The 24480-nt window shown below is 43.9% G+C and overlaps 1 protein-coding gene across 1 annotated transcript in view; it reads right to left on the bottom strand.

The window, feature by feature from the left end:
- The window catches only part of LOC133409706 (metabotropic glutamate receptor 4-like), a 212663-nt gene that overhangs the window by 132060 nt on the left and 56123 nt on the right, over positions 1-24480 (bottom strand). Inside the window, exon 2 of the mRNA XM_061690102.1 lies at positions 14922-15872. Coding sequence (XP_061546086.1) covers positions 14922-15428 — 507 coding nt within the window. The 5' untranslated portion in view covers positions 15429-15872. The remainder of the gene's footprint in view (positions 1-14921; positions 15873-24480) is intronic.

Below are 24480 nucleotides of genomic sequence, written 5' to 3'. Positions count from 1 at the left end.
ATGAGGACACACACACACTCGTGTTTGTTTGTTAAAACTGACCACACTATGTTATGAATGCACACACACACACACACACACACACACACACACACCTGCACCACAGACATTCTGATAACATTCAGGCTGAGTAGAGGGAAGTACTGGTTTGATAAAGAGCTGCTGAAGGAACAGGCTGTTATCTGAAAAGGAAAGGCGCTCGGGTTCCGGATCCTACGGGAGAAGGAAGAGAGATCAGCGAGCGTTGTCTGGTTTCACCTGACCAAGCTTTGTAAATCTGTATAATTGATTTTGTTGTATTAAATACTCAAAAGACAAGTTTAGTGTATCATGATTCTTATTTGGAAACAAAATCACCACCAAACATTGGAAGAACAGGGAAGTAGGAATTCCATCAAGGACACTTTCCTTGCGTGGCCGGCGAGGCAACTCCCGGGTCTCGCTCGGAACAACAACAGCTCAATAGCTTCTGACTTGCTTCGCTTGATGGCAGCCAAATTCCTCTTTGTGTCTCTAGATTGGACCAATATTTTTACTAAAGCTGTAAACTAACAAGACATTAACCCTTATTGTTTTCACTTGATGATGGACAGCATTCCCTGCTCGTTTTTTATATAAAGTTTGACAGTGAGCCAAAACTACTGAGCTAAAATTATTCATTTACCAAGATAAAGATTTTTTAAAGATATTTTGTACTCATCTTTGATCAGTTGATATTGTCACTTAGACAGCTCTAGTATGAAATTAATACAATTAGAATTGCCTTCACAAAATCAATATAGCAGCTGTCATGGAAGTACTGATCACTCTTAATTGAATGTGTTTGAATTACTGAAGGCTTTCTGATTTCTTTCCAAGTTTTGTTAAAGTCAAACAAATCTGAGACACCGCAGCCTGGCATGGCAGCAGGATGATGGATGGTGGGCTGATGCTGAGATCTGGCAGGTTAGATAGCTCCCCGAGCCTTTAATCCCACGCTCTTTTCAAGGATGTGATGGCGTTGCCTCTGTTTGCTAGATTTTGCTCACCAGAAATTGTTTTTTGTTCTTTGAAACTTTTAAAGAGTGAAGAGTCACATGTGGGTGAGACGGCAACCAATGCGGTAAACTAAAATCTTATGTTGTGCCCCCCCCCCCCCCACCCCACCCCTATTGTGGCTCTTAGCTTTATGATTTTCACAGCAATACTCTGCAGACTGAAATCATACATTTAAAAAAAATAATAATAAAGTTATTTTCCCTCCAGCCAACATTTCCTCAGTAGACCTCCCAATGCACACTAATTAAAAATCACAAATTCATTTGTATGCGACTTTACAAATGAAGCAAGAGAACGTGGCAGAGGAGCGAGGAGATGTGCTTGCTGATTACCAGCCATGGCACCAATTGCTTGCAGAGGGATTTCCAAACTTAAGTGCAAATGTATGAACTGGAGCAAGAATAAAAAGGTATGATTCTTAGAAAGCTTTGCCTGGGAAAGAGCTGTGCGTTCTTGGCCGCCAGGAATAATGAATTGGATCTGATGTAATCCTCACCTAAAAGTGGCTCCTGTACAACCAGAGAGATGCTTTGCAGGTTTATGGATTTGGTGTGCTTAGCTGTAAAAGTCAAGTTGAAGGGCATAGCCCACTGGTCTGAAAAATAATGAGACCATTTCCTTGTAGCTTGCTTATTTCCTATGCGTCCGAGTTATTGCTGGTTGCTGGACAAAGTTACTTCAGCGTTTATGAGATTTATTGCCCATGGTTTGAGAGTTTTAAGGATTGTGCTGTGTTAACGCATGTTTGCATGAAATAGCTCTTTCTTCTGGATTGAACTTTGAAACAAATCCCTTGTCCAGACTGTACATTGCAAAGTTGCCAAATATAATACACAGCATGGGTGCTAAAAAGAACTAAGAAGACTGAACTAACACTCCAATTTTCTGCTATCCTTATGCCTACTGACATAAAAGTCAAGGCATTTAAAAACATTTAGATTTAAAAAGGAGGTTGAAATCATACCATCATTAAAACCAACACTTTAAGTCTATCACTGATAAAATGCGTAGAGTATGTAAAAAGGCACATTATTTTAAAATCTAAAATAAAGACTTAAAAAAGTGGTCATTTTAAACACTTTAAAGTTAAATTACTTTATTTGCATTTCACAGATCACACATTATTGCTAATGACACACGAGTATAAACTGTAAACGTTCCTGGTCCCAGAAACATGGCTCTGTTTCAAGTAATTACGAGCACAAAGTAATAGTTTCATTATGAAAGATTAAGAAAATAAAAATACACAACTTTTCTCAGAGATTGACAAACTAGAAATGCAGCAACATAATGAAGATAATATTTGGCCTTTAGGGTCCGATAAATTGATTGGGTGCATTTAGAGCAGGTGTATGCACATTTTTGAGCCTCTCTAAAGCTTTTAGTGTCGGCTGACAGGGTAATCCAATAAGAGCCTGGTCTCAACACAGTGAAATGGAGAGATGAAGTTGTGTTGTGTGGGGTGGGAGTGCCTTATGCCCTCTGCCTCTATCTGTAATGAGGGATGAGAGAGCCAGACGGAACTTCGCAGACAGCACAACAGGAAAGTTAACCCCATTTCTATGTGCTGAGACAATCTATCCACCTTCCTCTCGCATGTCTCTGCAGTGGCAAGTCTACACACAGAAAAGCCTTGTCCACACTGACTGTGCCTGCTTGTACATTATTTAAAAAGCTTCTGGGTGGAAGCTGCACACGCCTCCCAACCTCCACCCCTCCCCCTTTCTCTTTGTCTCAGCAAGTCAACTTCAGCACCTGAAACCCTGCCTTGTTTTCTGACTGCTGATTCCATATGCCTCATGCCATGTCAGTAATACACCGAAACGAGTGGAGAAGCTAAATATTGTACTAAAATAAGAGTACTGTTATTTGAGAATAATGTTGAGTAAAAAGTAGTCCTCTAAATACATAATTACTTGAGTAAGTGAAAGTACTCAGTGAAAAAAAAACCTACTAAAGTAGTGACAAACTGGTGAGTAACTTGTGATTTATTGTTTTTTTTTTTAATCAGCGCATGAATGTCAAATAGTCGAAATTATGAAAAAGGAATGTGCAACTTCAGAAAATGCCCAACACTATCACTTCAACTAAAACAATCTTAAATAAAATATTTTTAAAAAATAACCAATTTAGGCAAATTCAGCCACAAGAAATAGTCTTAAATTAATTGTCTTTGTTTACACTTGTATAACAGGACAATAGCCTCACCAGGCAGCAATTACACAGAAAAAAAGCAACAGGGCAACTCCGCACATGGCATTACTGTTATTTTTCGTAGTGTGTTTGCATAATGTAACCATAGATTAGATATGAGGCCAGGGATGTTGTGACTCTTACTTCAAGTTACACGCTGTTGTTTATGCCATTTTTTTCTTCACATTAATGAGTCACTTTGAAACTTTGCTACTATGTAGGGGCATGTGGACTTGGTAAGGTTGGTCATGTGACTGACTGGCTCCATTTGTTAAGTGAAATGGAGTCAAACATTGCTTGTGGTTACGTTGGATTGGTGGAGCAGTCACGTGACAGCGTCCGAGGCAGGAGTCTCTCGGGCAAACATGAACAAATAGTTCACGCAAACAATAATAGATAGATATAAATAAAAGTAGCGAGCGGAATGTAGCTTAATCTAACAGTAAAGGTAGTGTTTCTTCTTAACAAAAATCCTCAAGTGAAAGTAAAAATTATGTTGGATTAAAAACACTCTGACAAATACAGTGTATCCAAAGAGTTACTTAAGTAAAAGTAACAGAGTACAGCAGTAGCTCGTTACTACCCACCTCTGGTGATACTCTTTTTAGAGATAACATGTGCTGGCTGTAATTGCAATCGTACGTCACCAACCACTAACGATGTAGTGCGTGAATGGTCAAACTGGTGCAATCAGAGCAGGATTTAGGGGTTCAAAGAAGGAGCTTTCAACCTCAATCCCTCAGCATCAATTACATAACAGTATAGTAAAATATTCATAACACACTACCAGGCTCCCGCTAACTCGAGAGTGCTGAGCTAACACTTTGCCGTCAGCCACTCAGAGACCGCCGGGAAGATAAAGAAAAAGCCAACAGTTTAGGGGCTGAAAACATGAAGCGAATTACACTGGACAAATAAATTATTCCCTCATGAATATGGAAACCAACTAAACAAGGACTGCACAAATTAAGTTGGTTGAAACATTAAGTAGCGGCACGGTGGACAAACGGGTTAGCACATCTGTCTCACAGTTCTGAGGACCGGGGTTCAAATCCCGGCCCCGCCTGGGTGGAGTTTGCATGTTCTCCCCGTGCCTGGGGCGGTTTTCTCCGGGAACTCCGGTTTCCTCCCACATCCCAAAAACATTACGGTAGGTTAATTGAAGACCCTAAATTGTCTGCAGGTATGAATGTGAGTGCGAATGCTTGCACCGTGCCGCCTACCCTAACCCTGTTATGGTAGGCGGCACGGTGGTTGACTGGTTAGAGGGTCACCCTCACAGTTCTGAGGACCGGGGTTCAATCGCCGGCCCCGCCTGTGTGGAGTTTGCATGTTCTCCCCGTGCTTAAATGGGTTTTCTCCGGGCACTCCGGTTTCCTCCCACATCCCAAAAACATGCGTGCATTGGAGACTCTAAATTGCCTGTAGGTGTGAATGTGAGTGCAAATGGTTGTTTGTTTGTATGTGCCCTGCGATTGGCTGGCGACCAGTTCAGGGTGTACCCCGCCTCCTGCCCGCAGTTAGCTGGGATAGGCTCCGGCATACCTGCGACCCAAGTGAGGATGAGCGGTGTAGATAATGGATGGATGGAAACATTAAGTTTGATTGCCTTCATATTTATGCTCTTTATGTGTGCACATAGAAACATGATGAAGCAGTTCAAACAAACAACGAACACTAGCTAACAAATATACGGTATGGACGCACGATTCTATGATATTGTAGCTGTCCGTTAACAACCGTGTATGTCACATTAGTTTTGTAGTGCTCCTGTCTTCAAGAGCAGCAAATGTAGTCCACATAGATTGGGATTAAAGATGCAATCATGTTCCTTGTGTTTTAAAACATGAAAGCAGTGTTGCAGCAATCTATGCAAGCATTGAAGTCATACTATGCATAATTCAAAAACCAGTAGCTAAATTTAGCTGTGGGATTTGAAGTGGATCAGATAAACTTGGTTCAGCAAACTGTTGTTATTGACAGAACATAACGGAGAATAGGGATCATCACATAAGAAGTCAAACTCTATATGGTCATAACGTAGGATCAGACAGCAATAATAAATATCGTATCGCTTCAAGCTGACTGCTCAGCACGTAGAACATGCTGGAAGATGCAGTCTTACTTTTCAAATCATTAGAGGGAAGTGGGGAGCAGTGAGACCTCCTCGCCACTCAGAGGAGTCCTAATTATGGTTTTATGTGACTGTAATGATAGAGAAAAGAGCGGGAGCCATGCCATGTGAGAGCACAACCTTAAGTGTACTTATTAGTCAATATCGTTTTGGTGGGCGCAAAAGCTTCCATGTAATTGCAGCAGAGTGGTTCCTGTCGGGTCTTGCCGACTTTTAAACTCTGCTAATCAATTTTTTTTAATGAGACTTAACCTGCCGGCACAGTGGACGACTGGTTAGCACATCCGCCTCACAATTCTGGGAACCGGGGTTCAAATCCTTGCTTCTTCTGTTGCTATTCGCTAGTTCATTAGTCTAATTTGCATGTGTAAGCTGTCTGGTATTCAGCTGCCATCTTGTGAGCTGTTGTCAACTGCACACGTCTCCACATGTATGAGGCCTACTTGCATTGGTCTGTTGTTGGATATGTGGATAATTCCCTGAACTCTATAGTGCACGGTTTGGCATCTTCTCTTATCAAATCCATTGTTCCAAAGAACACTCTGTGATGTGCACAGTGCGGCTCAGTGACCTTTTAAAAAGATAAAAGTCAAGCTAGTTTGTTCCCACTGTGGGCATCGCAATTGGAACACGCAGCAACACTCCTTCCTAGAATGCTTGCCAGTTACGGTAAGGTTGTGAAACCGTATCACTACCCTGAAAATGAACAAGCCGTAGTAGCCTGGGCCACTGTGGGTCTTTCTGACAGGATTAAATCAATCCTTGTTGGAACAGTTGCATCAGAGGTGTTATAAGCCCTCTGTTATGACCCTTGTCTTGAATGTAAAGGTGAACGGAATAAAGTTGGTCCTGTTTTAAGACATCCAGAGCGAATAACGCCACTCTTAAAATGTCAGGTTTTTATGATTAAAAAATGAGTACAAGAGCACCTTTATTATCGATAATGTGGACAATAAAATGGGAAAACAAATTGGAATTGTTCATGGGAGAAGAAAAACATTATTGCATTAATATGCATGCCCTTAAACTAATACCTTGTTGAAGCACTTTTTGATTTTATTACTGCACTCTATCGGTCTATCAGCATGGGACTTGGCTGGGCCATTCCAAAATTAATCATCTTCAGGGGAATCAATTCTTTTTATTTGAAAGTACAGTATGCTTTGGGTTGGTGAAAGACTGAAGGTTGTCTGCCAAAATTGAAACGTACAATTGCCCCAAAGCATTTCAAGTTTTCTTGTGTTCTTTGACTCGATTTTGGTGGGTTTCAGCAATGCCACTGTGGTGCCACATTTTCTCCAATTTGTACCCTTCCTGACTGATTATTTATTAATAAGGTGCTTTGGAAGCTCTCTGTGGAAATTTGAGGAAAATGCTACCAGAACAGATTAACTTCATTTGGGTTTATTCAGAGTCACTTTAAATCGGGCATGCCCAAAGTCCGGCCCGTGTCCAAATTTCCTACGGCCCGACGAATCATGTCATAAAATCAATATGTGGCCCGCCAGCGCAGTTTACCACAGTAAACAATACACACATACAAAAAAAAAAGCCGTTTTATATTTCAGCAGAGGGTGGCAGTAGACCTGTGGCCGCACTCTCGTCGTGTGACCCCTGTGTGAACTTTTACCCCTGTGGTATGTTTTTAGCCCATTTCTAAAATGGCAACTGAAACTAAAAAGAGGAAAGTTGACGAGGGCCGCCGTGTCCAGGACAAGTGGATTTTTTCACTGACATACGAAACAACTGTGTCTGCCTAATTTGCCAAGAGACTGTGGCTGTTTTCAAAGAATTTATTAAGATGTATTACCAGACGAAACATGCTAACTACGACAAGTTAACGGCGAACAAACGCGCTGAAAAACTGAAGCCACTGGAAGCGGTTTTGATAGCACAGCAGCGCTTTTTCACAAGAGCCCGTGAGTCAAATGAAAATTCTATAAAGGAGAGCTACGAGTCTCGGTGAATTGATTTTTTGTGATGATCAAACGACAGTTTTGTCAAATTTTTGTCATCTCATTTTACTATAGTATAGTCACTGTACTATTCTTTGTCAAAATGCACTGGGATGTGATTTGTTAATACAAAATCAATAAATACATGTTTCAACTTTTATAAACTGGTTCATTTGTATTTAATTTATTATTATTTTAACCTTTAACTATCCTGGTAATGCAATTGAAAACAGATTCTCATTTGCAATATCGACCTAGCTGCAGACAGCAAAGTGATATAGTTACATATTTACATGTTAATTTACAATAGTAATGATTCGAGGAATGTCAGGCCTAATGGTCGGCCCCCAAACATTTTCATCTGACCAAATCTGGCCCTCTTTGCACCGGGTTTGGACACCCCTGCTTTAAATGATGAGCGCTGTGTACTGACTACTCATTGCCGGCACCACAGCGCATCCGATGGATGGGCATTCGGTCGGGGCAGGGGACCACTGTCATGGTCTGTGTTTTGGTTTGGGTTGTGTTTAGTTTTGTTCCATGTTTTCCTGTGTTCCATGTTTGTTGTGTGCTCATTAAGTTGTTGTGTCCACCTGTTCTCGTCTGCTTTGTGTCAACCAATCAGCTCTCTCCAGCCACTCATGTCTTGTCCAGGTGTTCCTCGTTGTCTCGTCTATCTGTTTGTATTTAGTTCCCTGGTTTCTTTCAGTTCTTGTCGGTTCATTGTCGTTGTCACATGTCTCTGCCATGTCATAGTCGTCAGTTGTCTTTATCATTGTGGTATGTTATTGTCAGGTGTCATTCTCCCTTTCTATTCCACGTCTTACTCACAGGTCATAGTTTGTTTCCAGTTTTAGATATTCGAGTGTTTCTTTGTTACTTTGATTTGATTGGTATCTGTTGTGGGACTTTGTTTAGTTTTCCCTTTTTGAAGATTAAATATTATTTTGAGACTCCCGCACTCCTCCCTTGCCTCCCTGCTTCCCTGCAATTGGGTCCACCATGTTCTTGCCTTGCGTTACTCGCCCTCGCCTTAACCACGCACGTGACAGAATGAACCGACCAGAACAGGACCCAGCGGGAAGAAGATGGCGTCACCCTGGACACCACCAAACTGCCTCCCACCGTCCTCAGCCTGCCATCCATACCTACCCTCCTCCAGTAAGCCCAATCGTTCAGTCTTTTCTGTCCTTTTCATCGGGTCCCCCCACTTGTCCTAGTTATTCACCATGCCCTACTATTTTACATCCACATGTTTCTTTAGATTCTGATTTTTCTGATTGTGAAGATGGCCCCGATTTAGTTAACCTTCTGTCTGATTCTGACTCTGACACAGACTTAGATTTTTCTGGTTCCTTCCCTAGTTTATCCCGTCCTCGTCAGTTTTTGTCACGTCTCCCCATTTCCAACCCCAGTGAGTCCAAAACCTTTCCCTCGGACCTTTTCTTGGGCACCCGTTTGGCCATCTACCCGGGACCGCCGCGTGGTGGCCAACGGAAGCGCCCAAGTAAAGGTCAAATTTTGCCCCCTCGTTTTTTCCCTGTTCACAAGTCACTTAATTTTTCACCTGTTCCCACACGTTGTTCCACGGCTCCACTTAAGTCACGTCCAGTCAAACCTGCCCCCAAGCCACCATGTTCTGTACCAGCCATTTTTCCTAGTTCACCTTCCCGAGACCTTGTGCACTCTTCCACTCCCGTACCCTCTACTCCCAAACCTCAATGGCGGCAGGCTGAGGAAGCGACTGCAGGCCCCGTTCCTGCTCCTCGGCAGCTGCGGCAGGCTCCCGTTCCTGCTCCTCGGCAGCTGCGGCAGGCTCCCGTTCCTGCTCCTCGGCAGCTGCGGCAGGCTCCCGTTCCTGCTCCTCGGCAGCTGCGGCAGGCTCCCGTTCCTGCTCCTCGCCAGCTGCGGCAGGCTCCCGTTCCTGCTCCTCGGCAGCTGCGGCAGGCTCCCGTTCCTGCTCCTCGGCAGCTGCGGCAGGCTCCCGCTCCTGCTCCTCGGCAGCTGCGCCAGGTTCCCGCTCCGGCGGCGCTCGTCCAGCGGCCGCCACCCGTCCTTGCTCCGGCGGCGCTCGTCCAGCGGCCGCCACCCGTCCCCGCTCCGGCGGCGCTCGTCCAGTGGCCGCCACCCGTCCCCGCTCCGGCGGCGCTCGTCCAGCGGCCGCCACCCGACCCCGCTCCGGCGGCTCTCGTCCAGCGGCCGCCACCCGACCCCGCTCCGGCGGCTCTCGTCCAGCGGCCGCCACCCGACCCCGCTCCGGCGGCTCTCGTCCAGCGGCCGCCACCCGACCCCGCTCCGGCGGCTCTCGTCCAGCGGCCGCCACCCGACCCCGCTCCGGCGGCTCTCGTCCAGCGGCCGCCACCCGACCCCGCTCCGGCGGCTCTCGTCCAGCGGCCGCCACCCGACCCCGCTCCGGCGGCGCTCGTCCAGCGGCCGCCACCCGACCCCGCTACGGCGGCGCTCGTCCAGCGGCCGCCACCCGACCCCGCTACGGCGGCGCTCGTCCAGCGGCCGCCACCCGACCCCGCTACGGCGGCGCTCGTCCAGCGGCCGCCACCCGTCCTCGCTCCGGCGGCGCTCGTCCAGCGGCCGCCACCCGTCCTCGCTCCGGCGGCGCTCGTCCAGCGGCCGCCACCCGTCCTCGCTCCGGCGGCGCTCGTCCAGCGGCCGCCACCCGTCCTCGCTCCGGCGGCGCTCGTCCAGCGGCCGCCACCCGTCCTCGCTCCGGCGGCGCTCGTCCAGCGGCCGCCACCCGTCCTCGCTCCGGCGGCGCTCGTCCAGCGGCCGCCACCCGTCCTCGCTCCGGCGGCTCTCGTCCAGCGCCCGCCACCCGACCCCGCTCCGGCGGCGCTCGTCCAGCGGCCGCCACCCGACCCCGCTACGGCGGCGCTCGTCCAGCGGCCGCCACCCGACCCCGCTCCGGCGGCGCTCGTCCAGCGGCCGCCACCCGTCCTCGCTCCGGCGGCGCTCGTCCAGCGGCCGCCACCCGTCCTCGCTCCGGCGGCGCTCGTCCAGCGGCCGCCACCCGTTCTCGCTCCGGCGGCGCTCGTCCAGCGGCCGCCACCCGTCCTCGCTCCGGCGGCGCTCGTCCAGCGGCCGCCACCCGTCCTCGCTCCGGCGGCTCTCGTCCAGCGGCCGCCACCCGTCCTCGCTCCGGCGGCGCTCGCCCAGCGGCCGTCACCCGTCCTCGCTCTGGCGGCATTCGTCCAGCGGCCGCCACCCAACCCTATTGCCTGGCCCCTGCATTACCATTGGCTTCGGCACCGTGGCCGTCCACCTGAATGGCCCTGTAAAGACCCTGGTGCTTGGCGTCCTGGACGACCTCCTGAACCGCTCAGCCAAGCACCTCACCCTGGGTGGCCTGGATGGCCACCAGACTGACCTGAGGGGTGGACTCTGTACCCTCCTCCAGGCCCCCTTCCGCCCACCCTGGGTTGGTGACTTTTTGGTTGTTGTTTGGGGAACGTCTGGGATCCGTTCCTTTAGAGGGGGGGTACTGTCATGGTCTGTGTTTTGGTTTGGGTTGTGTTTAGTTTTGTTCCATGTTTTCCTGTGTTCCATGTTTGTTGTGTGCTCATTAAGTTGTTGTGTCCACCTGTTCTCGTCTGCTTTGTGTCAACCAATCAGCTCTCTCCAGCCACTCATGTCTTGTCCAGGTGTTCCTCGTTGTCTCGTCTATCTGTTTGTATTTAGTTCCCTGGTTTCTTTCAGTTCTTGTCGGTTCATTGTCGTTGTCACATGTCTCTGCCATGTCATAGTCGTCAGTTGTCTTTATCATTGTGGTATGTTATTGTCAGGTGTCATTCTCCCTTTCTATTCCACGTCTTACTCACAGGTCATAGTTTGTTTCCAGTTTTAGATATTCGAGTGTTTCTTTGTTACTTTGATTTGATTGGTATCTGTTGTGGGACTTTGTTTAGTTTTCCCTTTTTGAAGATTAAATATTATTTTGAGACTCCCGCACTCCTGCCTTGCCTCCCTGCTTCCCTGCAATTGGGTCCACCATGTTCTTGCCTTGCGTTACTCGCCCTCGCCTTAACCACGCACGTGACAACCACATTTTAACGCTCAAAACGCGCACACACACACACACACACACACACATTACAGGAAAACTTGATTGCAATGACGAATACTTAAAATATTACCACTGACCTCCATTTTTGAGATACATATAAATTATTCTTTTAAGTTATAAAAATTGTTTTTGCATGCGCAAAGCCTTCTGGGATTGATGACGTATAGTGGTTGCCGTCGTACATTGCTGCCCACTCTTATATTCGTTAAATGTTTTAACTTTTATTGCACAGTTGTATTCTGCCAAGAAAAAATACTGCCGCACACCTGGCGATAGCTTGCAGCTAAATTTCCCTCATGTTGAAAATTTGAATCGGGCCGCCACGCCGACTCAAGCCATATAAATACTGCACTATATAAAGCATCAGATATTACTTTACATCAATACTTTACTATATTCAAACTCTATAACGTGCCTGTGGATGAAAAAGCCTGTGCACCCAGTGCACGTTCAAATGACTGGTGTCAGCGAGACTAACACTCTTGCTTTTATTCTCGCCCAAGTCCTGTCTTTAGAAACCCTCATCTGCCTTCACTATTAATTTAGCTTTTTCTGCTTTAATAAATGTTAAAACAGAAAAAGTTAAAGTACAAAGTGTACAGTGTTCATCACAGTATCCACTCAGAGCTGTGCATGTCCAATTTGTGATGTAGCTGTACAATGAATGAATGGCAAGCTGATTGACGTACACTCGCCAATCACGGACCACAACTACTTGGTTAAACGTGACATCGTCTTTGATGGAGATAGTGATTGTAACTCAGAGGACGTGTTGATTTTACCTGACGACTCCAGTGAACACAGTCAGCTGTGAAAATGCAAGGAGCTCTTTATACTAGCATGCTCTCTTTCTCAGTCATCTTTGTCAAGCAGCAGCCAATACGCCACCCAAAAATGACCAAATTCGAGCTTACGTCACGCCAGTCACCTTCATTCTCATCTCCATTTTCATTGCTGGTCCATTCCTCTCTCTCTCATGTCTTTGATCACACAGGTTCAAACTGAAAAGGCTGAACAGCGTTCATTGCTGCCGCGGCTGCTACCGTAGCTAATGCTAAAAACACAAGCTACTGAAAGTGCATTGGCGACTCCCTTCCTCACTGACCACTCCCGAGGGCATTACATTACTCCTGGTATCAACAGTAGCTGCCTGTTACTAGCAGGAAAGAGTTAATTGTCGAGCTGAGGCACATCTGACAGTGCTTAACAAGCACACTGAATACGTTAGGTCACTTTATAGTTGTGCATGCTGTAGTTGTGTGTTATGGCCAATGTACTTACATCATGTAAGCAAGTGGCTACATTTTGAGGAAAGTACTGTAGGTGGAAAAAAAAAAAAAAAAAAAGATTGCGAGTGGCAAAGTTTATAAAAACAATTAAGGTAATATTTGTGTTCCCTATCGAGGTGTCTTTATTTTCATCTTCATTTTAGTTTAGTTAGTCTGGTCTAAGGTAATAAACGCACAGCCACAGAACTACTGTATTATTATGTTACATCCTAAAATGCTAGCTGCTCAAGTGAAGTCAGGCTCCTGATGCCTTTTTTAATTAATGCCTTATGTGTTTTTTATACTTACAAGGATCGGTAAGAAGAAAAAATGCTAATTTTAAAAACAATTTCTTGCCTCCCTGAAAATATTTCTGGACAAGAAAATTGCTTCTCAATGTGAATTTAAGAAATAAAACAGATTAATATTTTAAAAAGAAAGATGATTGGTTGTTTATTTTAAGTGAAATGGCTAGTTTTGTCTTGTGCAGTCATAAATGGTCTTTAACCAAGCAAAAATATAATTTATCCGAATACTCGTTTAATCGATAACTTTTTTAGTAGGATATGCGAATACTAAAATTTTCGATAGCTGCAGCCCTAATCTTATTGTTATTGTTACTTATATCGAAAGAAAGCAAACATAATTGCAATCAGAGTTATTTTTAAGCGTTATATTACATGTATTTGATGGCAGGCATTGGGTAAATTAAACACATGGCTTAGCTTTAGAAGAGGCAACTTGGTATTTTGCTACATGTGATGGACTGGCGATGTCCTACTCTTCTTGCACTCGTTTTTGGGTCACGTCACGTCCCTCAAACGCCAGTTGAACCAATATGGTATGGCCTTTTATTTTATGGAGTATTGTACACCTATGGTCTGAAAACACGTTTGTCAAAGGGGAGAATGAATTCTTGTATTGGCTACTGCTGTGGAGGTGCCAAATGCTGGGCTAAGTTTGAAAGCAGTCAGCTTACTATTGATCACATGCGTGATACGGTGCTTTGACAGGAAGTGATGTGGCTATATGCAAATGATCAACATTGTTTTTCTTACAGTGCCTACATTTTATTTTAAATGATTTATTATTATTATTTTGTTATGATTCTCTGTCATCTTTATCCTAATTGTTAGTGGTTGAAATAGATTACTTAAGACTTTGATTAAATGATATATAAAGATTGGCATAAAAAGGCTACAATGCAAGGAACTGCACAACTCATTTGGGGGGGCACAGTAAGTCATTTGAGGGGGGTGGGGCCACGCATGCACCCCCATGACGCCAACACTTTTACTACTATTTAACATTTTGAGTTTTAATGGATTTGCCTTCTCTACACAGCCACATCTCCAGATACACATTAATTTATATATTCCCCTGAGAGAGTTTAGTTTGGAATGCAAGTTGTAGTTCACATGAAAGGTGTTTTTTTTCTCTTTACTTTCTTTTTCTTGTAATGATCAGTTGTTTTGATGAAATCCATCAAAACACAAAAACACTGCACCAGCCACCAGAGTAGAGTGAAAACATTAATGTTGAGGCCTCGAGTAGTGACTCAGCTCTCTTTAAAAAAAATAAAAAAAATAAATAAATAAAAGATAACTTCCATCCATTTACATTTTTTTATGAACAGCATGTAAGCAAAAAGACCACCTCATTGGCAGAGGTAAAATTGTCAAAAAAAAAGATTCCTTTTCGATTATTGATTGTTTTCATCCACATATTTTCTATGTTCAATGCAGGAGGTAAATTACATGCTTGTCAGTTGTCATGCATTTCGACACATGCTGAGATCAATCAGCACACCTGTTAAATGATCCCCCAAAAAGTATCCTTTCTTGCCAAAGCTAATTTTTCTCTCGGCACACCAAGGCAGGTCAGATTGCAGGTTAGATCAGAAAAAAAGATTTGTAATGCAGCAGGCCTAAGAATAGTGACAGCTTTGAAATCCGGGGATCAAGGTCTCAACAGTATTGAACACATTTTTTTTTAAACTAATGGCCATCTGTCTCTCTAAATCAAATCTGAGCTTTATTATGTTTTTAAAAGCTGAATTTTTGGGAGAGCTCTTTTATTAATCCTCATTAGATGTGAAGTATAGCGAATGCATGTTTACATTTTTGTTCTTTTTTAAATCACAACCAATAGCCTTCCAAGTGTGAGAAAATGTCTAAAATAAATGAGATTTACACCGCTGAGCAAGATAATATTGAAGAAGCGGTGATGTGATGTGCACTGTGGAAATGACTGACCTTGAAGAGACGGAGTATGTTGGCCACCATGATTGACACAGAGCTAGCAGATGCGCCGATCACACCGACCACTCGCTCTGGCTTTGTGATGATGGGCGGCCCTCCGCTGAGACACTTGACATCAGTTGAGTCCTTCTCAATCAGCGCCTGTACAAACGTCAACGACTGCTCCAGAGCATGAGTGTCTCGGGAGCAGGTGTCCAGGATGCGAGCGCCCAAAGTGATGTTAGGCAGCAGGTCATTGTCATTATTGATGCGGTCCAAAGCGAACAACATGGCCTCCAACCTGTGGATCCCCTTCTCCTTTTTTAGCTCACCACAGGCTTTGCCATCATTTCCTCTTGCATGCACTGGGAAAAGCCCACCCAGAGATATGTCCCCATCAATGCGTATTGAGTTGAGGTGTGTGTGGCCAGGCATTCTGGGTTTTGCTGCCCAGGAGATGAAGAAACAACAAGCAACCAGACCCAGCCAACAGCACCAGCCAAAGCCCCCTCGCACGCTCATTTTGAAAGGCTAAATTTGCATCCAACGGTAGCCCTTTGACTATAAACAGTGGTAAGCTCACAAAAAAACACTAAAATCTTAAAGGACAGCCGCAATATTCTTCAGACAACAGTCATCTTCAAGCATCTCTTCTCGCAACTTCCAGCTAGGACACAACTTCACTAATTTTCCCAGGTCACTCTTGTTGAGCCTTACTCTTCTCTTCTTTGCTCTTTCAGTGTTCCTGCAGTGGAATGTGGTTGCTACGTGCAAGACCTCAATAGTGCAGAAAGAGCTGAGAATGAAACTGCAAAGAGTTTTCTAGACGGCTTGAACAAAAACAAAGGGAGTATGTTAGCCTTTCTTCTGTGCTTGTGGGGAAATCCCTTTAGCTTCTGGCTTTCTCTCTGTCCTTCAGGTGGGTAGAAATTCACAAGAGGGCCCAGTGGACTTCACAGAAAGAGCCTGTGGAGTAAGAGGGAAAGTGTATTAGCAACATCCATGGATAAAGGGAAATTGAAAAAAAAATTTTTATGAAGGAATGGTTCGTAGCATTAGCCGTTGACAGGGTTAAGGTCATATATTTCATTTGCAATCCACCTGAAAATATTCCTCATTTCAAACAAGCTGTACTTGTCTGCCAGGTAAAGCAAGGCCATGTACTTCATCTTTTAATTCACATCTACAATATGTGTGACATCGTAAAATTCGAGATCGGCCCAGGAGATAATGTTTTGTATGGCAGCCATTCCTTAAGCGCTATCATTTCTTTGGACCTTTAGCAGAACGGATTTGCTGCTGCTTGGTCTGAATTTTCCATGGTCTGCTCTGCTGTCGTGGATCCTCTGTAGCACATGCGCTAACAGGTTAAGAAACATTTGACTAAATCAAGATTATAGGAGAAAAGTTGTTCCATGATGTGCAGAGTGGACCAGTGGTTAGCAATCCTCACAGATAAATTGTTCTCTGTTAGAATCTTGTATAGGGCCTGTGTGACGTTTGTGTGTTCTCTCCAATTATTATGACTTCCCACATTGAACATTAGTTTCACAGAGATAAACTGGTGTGAACTGTTGTCTGCCAGCATTTTTTCCTGTATGTACCAATATAAAGCTTTACTCATTTGAGCTATTGCAAAAGCTTAGTTTGGACATTTATTCCGATTCCATGAGTTATCCCAATATATGAAGTATATGGGCGGGGAATCTAATTACTGGCCAAACTAGGTATTTAACACATCACCATTGCTCTCATTAAATGCACTTCCAAAGGTGCTATTGACATGAACATTTTCACCAGATGTTGGGAACAACCCAAGTAATCCAAAGCAACATACAAAGCAAGTACAACCCCAATTTAGTGAAGTTGGAACATTGTGTTAAACAAATAAAAACAGAATCCAATGATTTGCAAATCATGTTCCACCTATATTTAATTAAATACACTACAAAGACAAGATATTTAATGTTCAAACTGATAAACTTTACTGTTTTTAGCAAATAATCATTAACTTAGAATTTTATGGCTGTAACACGTTCCAAACAAGCTGGGACAGGGTCATGTTTACCACTGTGTTACATCACCTTTTCTTTTAACAACATTCAATCAACATTTGGGAACTGAGGACACTAATAGTTGAAGCTTTGTAGGTGGAATTATTTCCCATTCTTGCTTGATGTACAGCTTCAGCTGTTCAACAGCCCGGGGTCTACGTTGTCGTATTTTACGCTTCATAATGCGGCACACATTTTCAATGTTTCATTTTCATCATCCTCGTAAATGACAGCAGATTTTTCTTCATAATGCGCCACACATTTTTAATGGGAGACTGGTCTGTAATGCAGGCAGGCCAGTCTAGTACCAGTGCTTTGCAGTCTTCAAATACTGAAGGTTCCATGGGCTTCTTTTATGGACCTTGATTTTCAGTTCTTTCCACAGATTTTTGATTGGATTCAAGTCAGGTGATTGCCTGGGCCATTTCTAGCAGCTTTTTTCTTCTTCTTTGAAACCAATTGACAGTTTCCTTGGCAGTATGTTTTGGATCATTATCCTGGTGAAATGTCCAACCTTGTTTTATTTTCATCATCCTCGTAAATGACAGCAGATTTTTATCAAGAATGTCTCGGTACATTTGCCCATTCAGCCTTCTTTGAATAATGTGTTTAGCAGTACCATTTGCTGAAAAGCAGCCCCACACCATCATGTTCCCACCTCCGAACTTCACTGTTGGTATGGTGATTTCAGGGTCATGTGCAATGCGATTTCTCCTCCACACTGTGGTTGTATTATGGCATTCAAACAGTTCAATTTTGCTCTCATCCGACCAGACAATATTCTCCCAGTATTTTAACCGGCTCGTCCAAATATTGTTCAGCAAACTTTGAACAAGTTTTGACATGCTGGGTTTTTTGTTTTTTTGTTTTTAGCAATGGGGTCTTACATACAGGCCATGGCGGCAGAGTACATTACTCACTGTTTTCCTTGTGACAACATCAATCCATCGATCCATCCATTTTCTATACCGCTTATCCTCACTAGGGTTGCGGGCGTGCTGGAGCCTATCCCAGCTATCTTCGGGCGAGAGGTGGGGTACACCCTGAACTGGTCGCCAGCCAATCGCAGGGCACAGAGAAACAAACAACCATTCACACTCACATTCACACCAACGGCAATTTAGAGTCTTTAAACAACCTACTACACATGTTTTGGGGATGTGGGAGGACACCGGTGTTCTGGGAGAACATGCAAACTCCACACAGGCAGGGTCAGGATTTGAACACTGATCCTCAGAACTGTGAGGCAGATGTGCTAACCAGTCGTGCACCGTGCCGCCTTTGTGACAAACGCACCTGCTAATTCCAGGTCTTTTTGAAGCTCGCCACAGGTGGTCCTTGGCTCTTGGATAACTCTTCTGATTATTATTTGCGCTCACCCCTCTGTCACAAATCTTGCGAGGTCCCCTGATCGAGGCAAATCTATGGTGGCATAATTGACTGAATACTAACGTACTATGCCCCCAACCGTGCTCACTGGCATGCTCAGAAGCTTAGATATGCGCCTGTAACCAAAACCACCGTTATGTTTTGCAACAATTACTTTGCGATGGTCTTGAGACAGCTCTTTGCTCTTACCCATCCTGAGATGTGTCTTGACTCACACCTTGGCAATGTGACCTTTTTGTAGGCCATCAATTAGCACTGAACCAGCTGATATTCATTTGCACTGACAAGGGGCTGGATTGCTGTTTGATTATTGATAGATTTGAGGTGTTGTCTTGTCTTTCCATGCCTTATTGCACCTCCCTTTCTTCATGTGTTCAATACTTTTCCCCTGTGTCATTTCACATCTTTACACACAACTTAATCGCTGAGCTTATTTGTTCTACTTTCTTTGCATGTATGGATTACTTGTGTTCTTCCCAACATCTGGTGAAATTTTCAGGTCAATAGCACCTTCGTGAGACAAATGGTGACGTGTTAAATACTTATTTCACCCACTGCATGCCTCCTTCTTACTATTGGACATTTTTAGTTTGCCTATTACGTTGCTAAATATGTCCACAAAAACATGTCCATGTTTTGATCACTACCCTTATACAGTCTTTCATTTTCTATACCCCTTATCATTTTCAAGGTGAGAGGGAAGCTGAATTACGTTTAGAGACAGGAAACTTCCTCCACTGATCACCTGTCAATCGCAGGGCGGGACGCTTTACTTCTGTCAAATCCTTTTTTTGTTTGCTTGTTTCCTGTGTGCAATTTTCTTTTGTGTTGCAGTTTCTTGGTGTTTGTAGGTGGGCGCAGTCTCCCGCGAAGCACCTGCCTGTGATTCGTCAACACCGGTGCATTTAGGCATGGGAGACACAGGAAGGAAACACAGAGAAATTGTACATTACTTGCCGTTGCCATTGCCATTGCCTTGCCGGTTTTGGTACTCTCTTGTGCATTCCTACTCGTATTCCATCCTGCCAGTAGCTACTGTACGTTCGTCAGTCGTTTGCTAGTAAGTACTACTGTCTTTCTGTTCTTGTTGTATAGGTTAGAGTTTGTTTTCCTAGTTACTTTTATTGTTTTCCTCCTGTGGCTTTCCATCCACCGTCCTTATGTAGTACCTGTTTCTTAGATTGTTTTCACTTTGATCTTCTGTCACGTCAATTTCTGTTAGTAGTCGCTTTTTCACATTAGCGTGTTCCTTTTGTTGAATAAAATCTGTAAATCTGCTTCTTCTGTTGTGTTGCTTTGGGGTCCAAATAATTGCGTGTTCGCCACATCCCTAATAACTTCAATTACAAATGAGTTGGACACTATCTATTTTGATGCGTTCTCTGAAGGATGGAGGTACTTACTGCTTTATGCTGGATCCAACATGCTTTTCCTGGCCGATTGGGCCTAGGTCAAAATACAAAGCGATAACTTGTGAAGCATGTCTAAATCAACTTATTCCAGTTCATTTTTTTTGTTTACACGGCTGGTTAGCACATCTGCCTCACAGTTCTGAGGACCCGGGTTCAAATCCGGTCTCGCCTATGTTGAGTTTGTATCTTCTCCCCGTGCCTACGTGGGTTTTCTCCGGGTACTCGGGTATCCTCCCACATCCCAAAAACAGGCATGGGTTAATGCATAGGTTGCATGCATAGGTTAATTGAAAACTCCAAATTGTCCGTAGGTGTGAATGTGAGTGTGAATGGTTGTTTGTCAATATTTGCCCTGTGATTGGCTGGTGGCCAGTTTAGGGTGTACCCCGCCTCTCGCCCAGAGTCAGCTGGGATAGGCTCCAGCACTTCAGCGGCCCTTGTGAGGATAAGGGGTTCGGAAAATGGATGGATAGATGGGTGGACATTGCAACAATTCTCATTTCGACAGCCGGACTAAGCGAAAGACTATTTGACAAGATTTCAGTCAGACTTAGTTCATGTATCTTGGAAATTACACTAAACAATAAATTAGATTTTGTCTGGTGTCATGTAAACAAATTGAATGGAGCAATTCTGTCATTGGTTATCAGTCGGACCTAAGTGATCTATGATCATGTCCTAGTCCCCGGTGACACTGAACAAGATCAGAGATGTGTGAAACAGATTAATAGAATATTCCTTAAATTATGGTGCATCTGCTCTTTGCACCGCTATTCTCACAAGGTCTCTTCCGCTCCTCGCATCATCAGTGTGTGTGTAGACTTCCTGCTCAGTACTAAACCAATATAGTGGTTTATATGTGCACAGCAGGAGAGTGCTTGAGTCCTCTTTTTCTTGATCTTCTGACCATCTCAGCCTGTTCAGTATCTGTGAGGCTCTTATTCATGCTGCTACCAAATCTAGACACATCCTCCTCCTGTGTCATAGCTTGCAAGAACATATAGACCACAAATTCTTTCGAGATCAGAAGCACCTGCAGCTGTCACAGCTTTTTCACAAATTTCAAAAGGGAAGGAGGTGCAGTGATGATGCCTTTTCAAAATGTTTGTTTTCTCCAATTTTGAGCACATGTAGAAGCATCTTATTAACAAGGTTTTGAAAGATTTGCATGAATTTGAGACAGCTTTTCTATATTCACGCATCTGCATCACTTCTCTTTCTTTTACGTCAACATTGCATAATAAAGATGCCCTATACACTGACACAGTTTACATCCTGCTGGGAACGAAAAGGAGATATTTATACAATCTGCACAGATCCTCCCTCTAAAACGCAGCATCCATAATGGATGAGGATTCAGCACTCGCTGGAAAACACCTTGTTCTGAGGAAAAGCCTCGATCAGATGGCGGAGGAAAGGGACTGGTCTCTTTGGAAAAGACTTTAAAGAAAGAACCTAAAATGTTAACCACCTCAGATGATCAAATGGAATGTCTGTGCAATGATGGTAGAGGAGCACCTGTCTTGTAGCCACAGTTAACATGCATTTTTGCAAAGACCCTTATAACAAAATGTCATATAAAAGACTCCCCGGGGTGCTCTTAAATTAAGGAGAGTGGTTAACATTTTTTCTTTTAAACTGTAATTTCTCTATTTGGGTCACGTTGAAAAAATGGTCATCACATTACTTTGTAAAAATGAATAGAAAATCTGAAGGTGATGAACATCTTATTAAAATGTGTGTGATTTAAGCACACATAATAACGTTTTGAATGCTAAACAATCCTTTTGGAGTCTCAAAAAAACGTGTCTGGGGATTTCAGTGATGAAGTCTTTGCTGCCGCTGCATTGCTGTCCTCACTCGGTGAAACTCAGCATGCACACTGGCAGTTTGAGCAGCTGTTTGGTCACGAGTCCCAGGTGGGCTGGATAGAGGGGTGTATGTGCGGCTAAACATCAGCTGTCTGCAGAGTCAAGAAGTTGTGTACCGAATCGAAGGAGGCACAGCAACTCCAGCATGCAACCTCAGTCCCCTGCCTCTGCGTATATACTGGTTTAAAAGCAAGGCAGCTTTATAATATTAATGAATTTTTTTACGTGTCCCTTTGTTTGCATTTGTTGTTTCCTTAGGGATAGCCTTTGGTGTTAGATTAAGACAATAAAATTGGGAACCGCTTCATATTTTCAGAAAAAAATGTGTGTCCGACTGGTTAGCACATCTGCCTCGCAGTTCTGAGGACTGGGTTTCAAATCCCGGTCCCGCCTGTGTGGAGTTTGCATGTTCTCCCCGTGCCTGCGTGGGTTTTCGCCGGGCACTCCTGTTTCCTCCCACATCCCAAAAACATGCAGGTAGGTAAATTGAACACTCTAAATTGACCGTAGGTGTGACTGTGAGTGCGAATGGATTGTTTGTTTATATGTGCCCTGCGATTGGCTGGCGACCAGTTCAGGGTGTACCCCGCCTCTCGCCCGAAGATAGCTGGGATAGGCTCCAGCACGCCCGCGACCCTTGTGAGGATAAGTGGAATGGAAGATGAATGAATGAAAATGTGAAATTCTAACAAAGAACGTCCTCTAAAAGTGAGGAAAGTATAAATATCTGCTCTGCCAAATGATTAAAGTTTGATGCTAGGGATTCTACATTTTGAATGTGTCATTGGGAAGGTGCCAGCCACCAAGCAAGAATAACAAGCAAGCCTCCCTTCATGCCAGACAGCTGCAAGGAAACCCTGCAGAACAATTAGCTACTGTGGTACTCTTGTTTTGTTTTGATTTTCAAGTCAAAAGTGATTCCTTCTTTGTGTCATACTGCAGAAAGAAATGTAATTGAAGCAGTCTCTCCCACCCTGGAAGTGAAACGACAAACGTGGGAATGTTTCTCTCATCACGATGCCTACATTTAAAGAGGGAACCACATAAAAGTTCACTAATTGTTCAATTTCACAGATATAAATGAAAATGTGCATAACACGTTTTAACAATGTCAGGAGTGTATCCACACTGACCATATTCTAAACGCGGCCCTTTTCTGATCATATTTTTTATTGTTTACTGGTACCTTCAAAATAATTATTTCATTAACGTCAGAAACCATGAGAAAAGCAATGTATCCAGAAAAGAGGTCCCTCAGACAGAAGCTGCCTCCATCTGACAAAGATGTGCAAACCCAACAGGGATCCATAAGTCCATTGTGACAACTTCTTCAAGTTGAAAGCTTTAAAATGAATATTTGATATATGCTCTGTTCAGAACATGTGGAAACCTCGGATGCCCATCTATCCCATAATATAGCTCTCTGCATTGCATGCTATGGAAATTCACCAGCATGTGAGAGCAAAAATACAGCCTCTTTGCCTTTCGAATGTGCAGCCATTGTTTCATTTGCCACCTACAGCAGGATGTAGCATTTCTCTGCTTTCTTTGTCCTTGACAGTTTCTGTTTAAAGCGACATGAGTTTAATTATTACCGACATCAAACTGACAATTGTTTTGAAACAATAGAGGCGTCAAGATGAAGAAGAAGAAGAGTGACACAATTCAGTGGCTTAATTGGTCGTGTTAATTAGGACAACACAACACTGTGGGTAAATCACACACACATTTCAGATCACATTATGAGCTTTTTCACACATCTATCAAAAATGCATTCAAATCAATATGACTCAGAGCTATGATGATTCAGTCAGAGACGAGTGAGAATCAAGGTAGTCCAAAGGAAAGAATGCAGCGGGCATAAAAATGCATCTCAAAACCGATGGAACGCTTTAAGGCAGCACGTTTCATTACATGCATTGTAACCCTCTATTCAAGAGTCTGCATCCACACCGTCTCAATAAATTACACCAGACACATCCCCCACCTTTTCACACCTCCGTTACCTTGTTATGTCTCCGGGACAGTGTCCATTAGCTCGCTCCACCAGAGCCAGAGATACGACTGATTCTTATTCACTCATTAATATTTCCTTCATGCAAAATGCAGATTCCATTAACAAACAGTCAGTGTTGCAGCCTGGGGCCTACTGAATGGTGGTCTCATTTAATTTTGAAAATGCAGAATGGGACACTCGGCAAAGTTTATTGGAAAAATAAATAATTCCCAGAAATGTACTGTTGGCCACATACTGAGTTGCAGAGGTTCATTTTTTCTTACACAGATTATGTGTGACAGTACACTATTTTAAACCATGTTTCCAGCCCACTTGCATGTATGTAAGATCTGAATTATTCACAGGCAAAACCTTGAAGTCACTCCCAACATGTGCACCATTAATGCAACAAAGGTGTTGTGTGGTGGGCACCGATGACTTCTCCTGCTCAATTTCTTATCCATGACAGTATATATTTCAAGATGGAAAGATTAGAAAAATGCAGTGTGTGTAACCACAGAAAAACATCTCAACAAGTCCCTGAAAGGCCAAGCGCAGAGGCCTAGAAGTCGAAAATGTCAGGAATGAGTGAACTATTGTGAGTCGCTGTGATGTTTCCCATTTTTAACCAGACGACTACAGTCGCACAGCACCTTATAAATCGATATACCGTATTTTACGGACTATAAATCACCGTTGTTTTTCATAGTTTGACCGGGTGTGCAATTTATATTCCGGAGCGATTTATATGTGAAATTATTAACACATTATTATATAATTTCACGTTATTTTCACGCTGAGAACCGCAAGAGGGCGGTCTAGGCCTGTGTATCTGTACCTGCAACTGACAAT

This window comes from Phycodurus eques, chromosome 1, assembly GCF_024500275.1.
Source record: "Phycodurus eques isolate BA_2022a chromosome 1, UOR_Pequ_1.1, whole genome shotgun sequence".
Lineage (NCBI taxonomy): Eukaryota > Metazoa > Chordata > Actinopteri > Syngnathiformes > Syngnathidae > Phycodurus > Phycodurus eques.
Note: the sequence above shows the minus strand (reverse complement) of the source record. Positions and strands in the feature narration are given on the sequence as shown.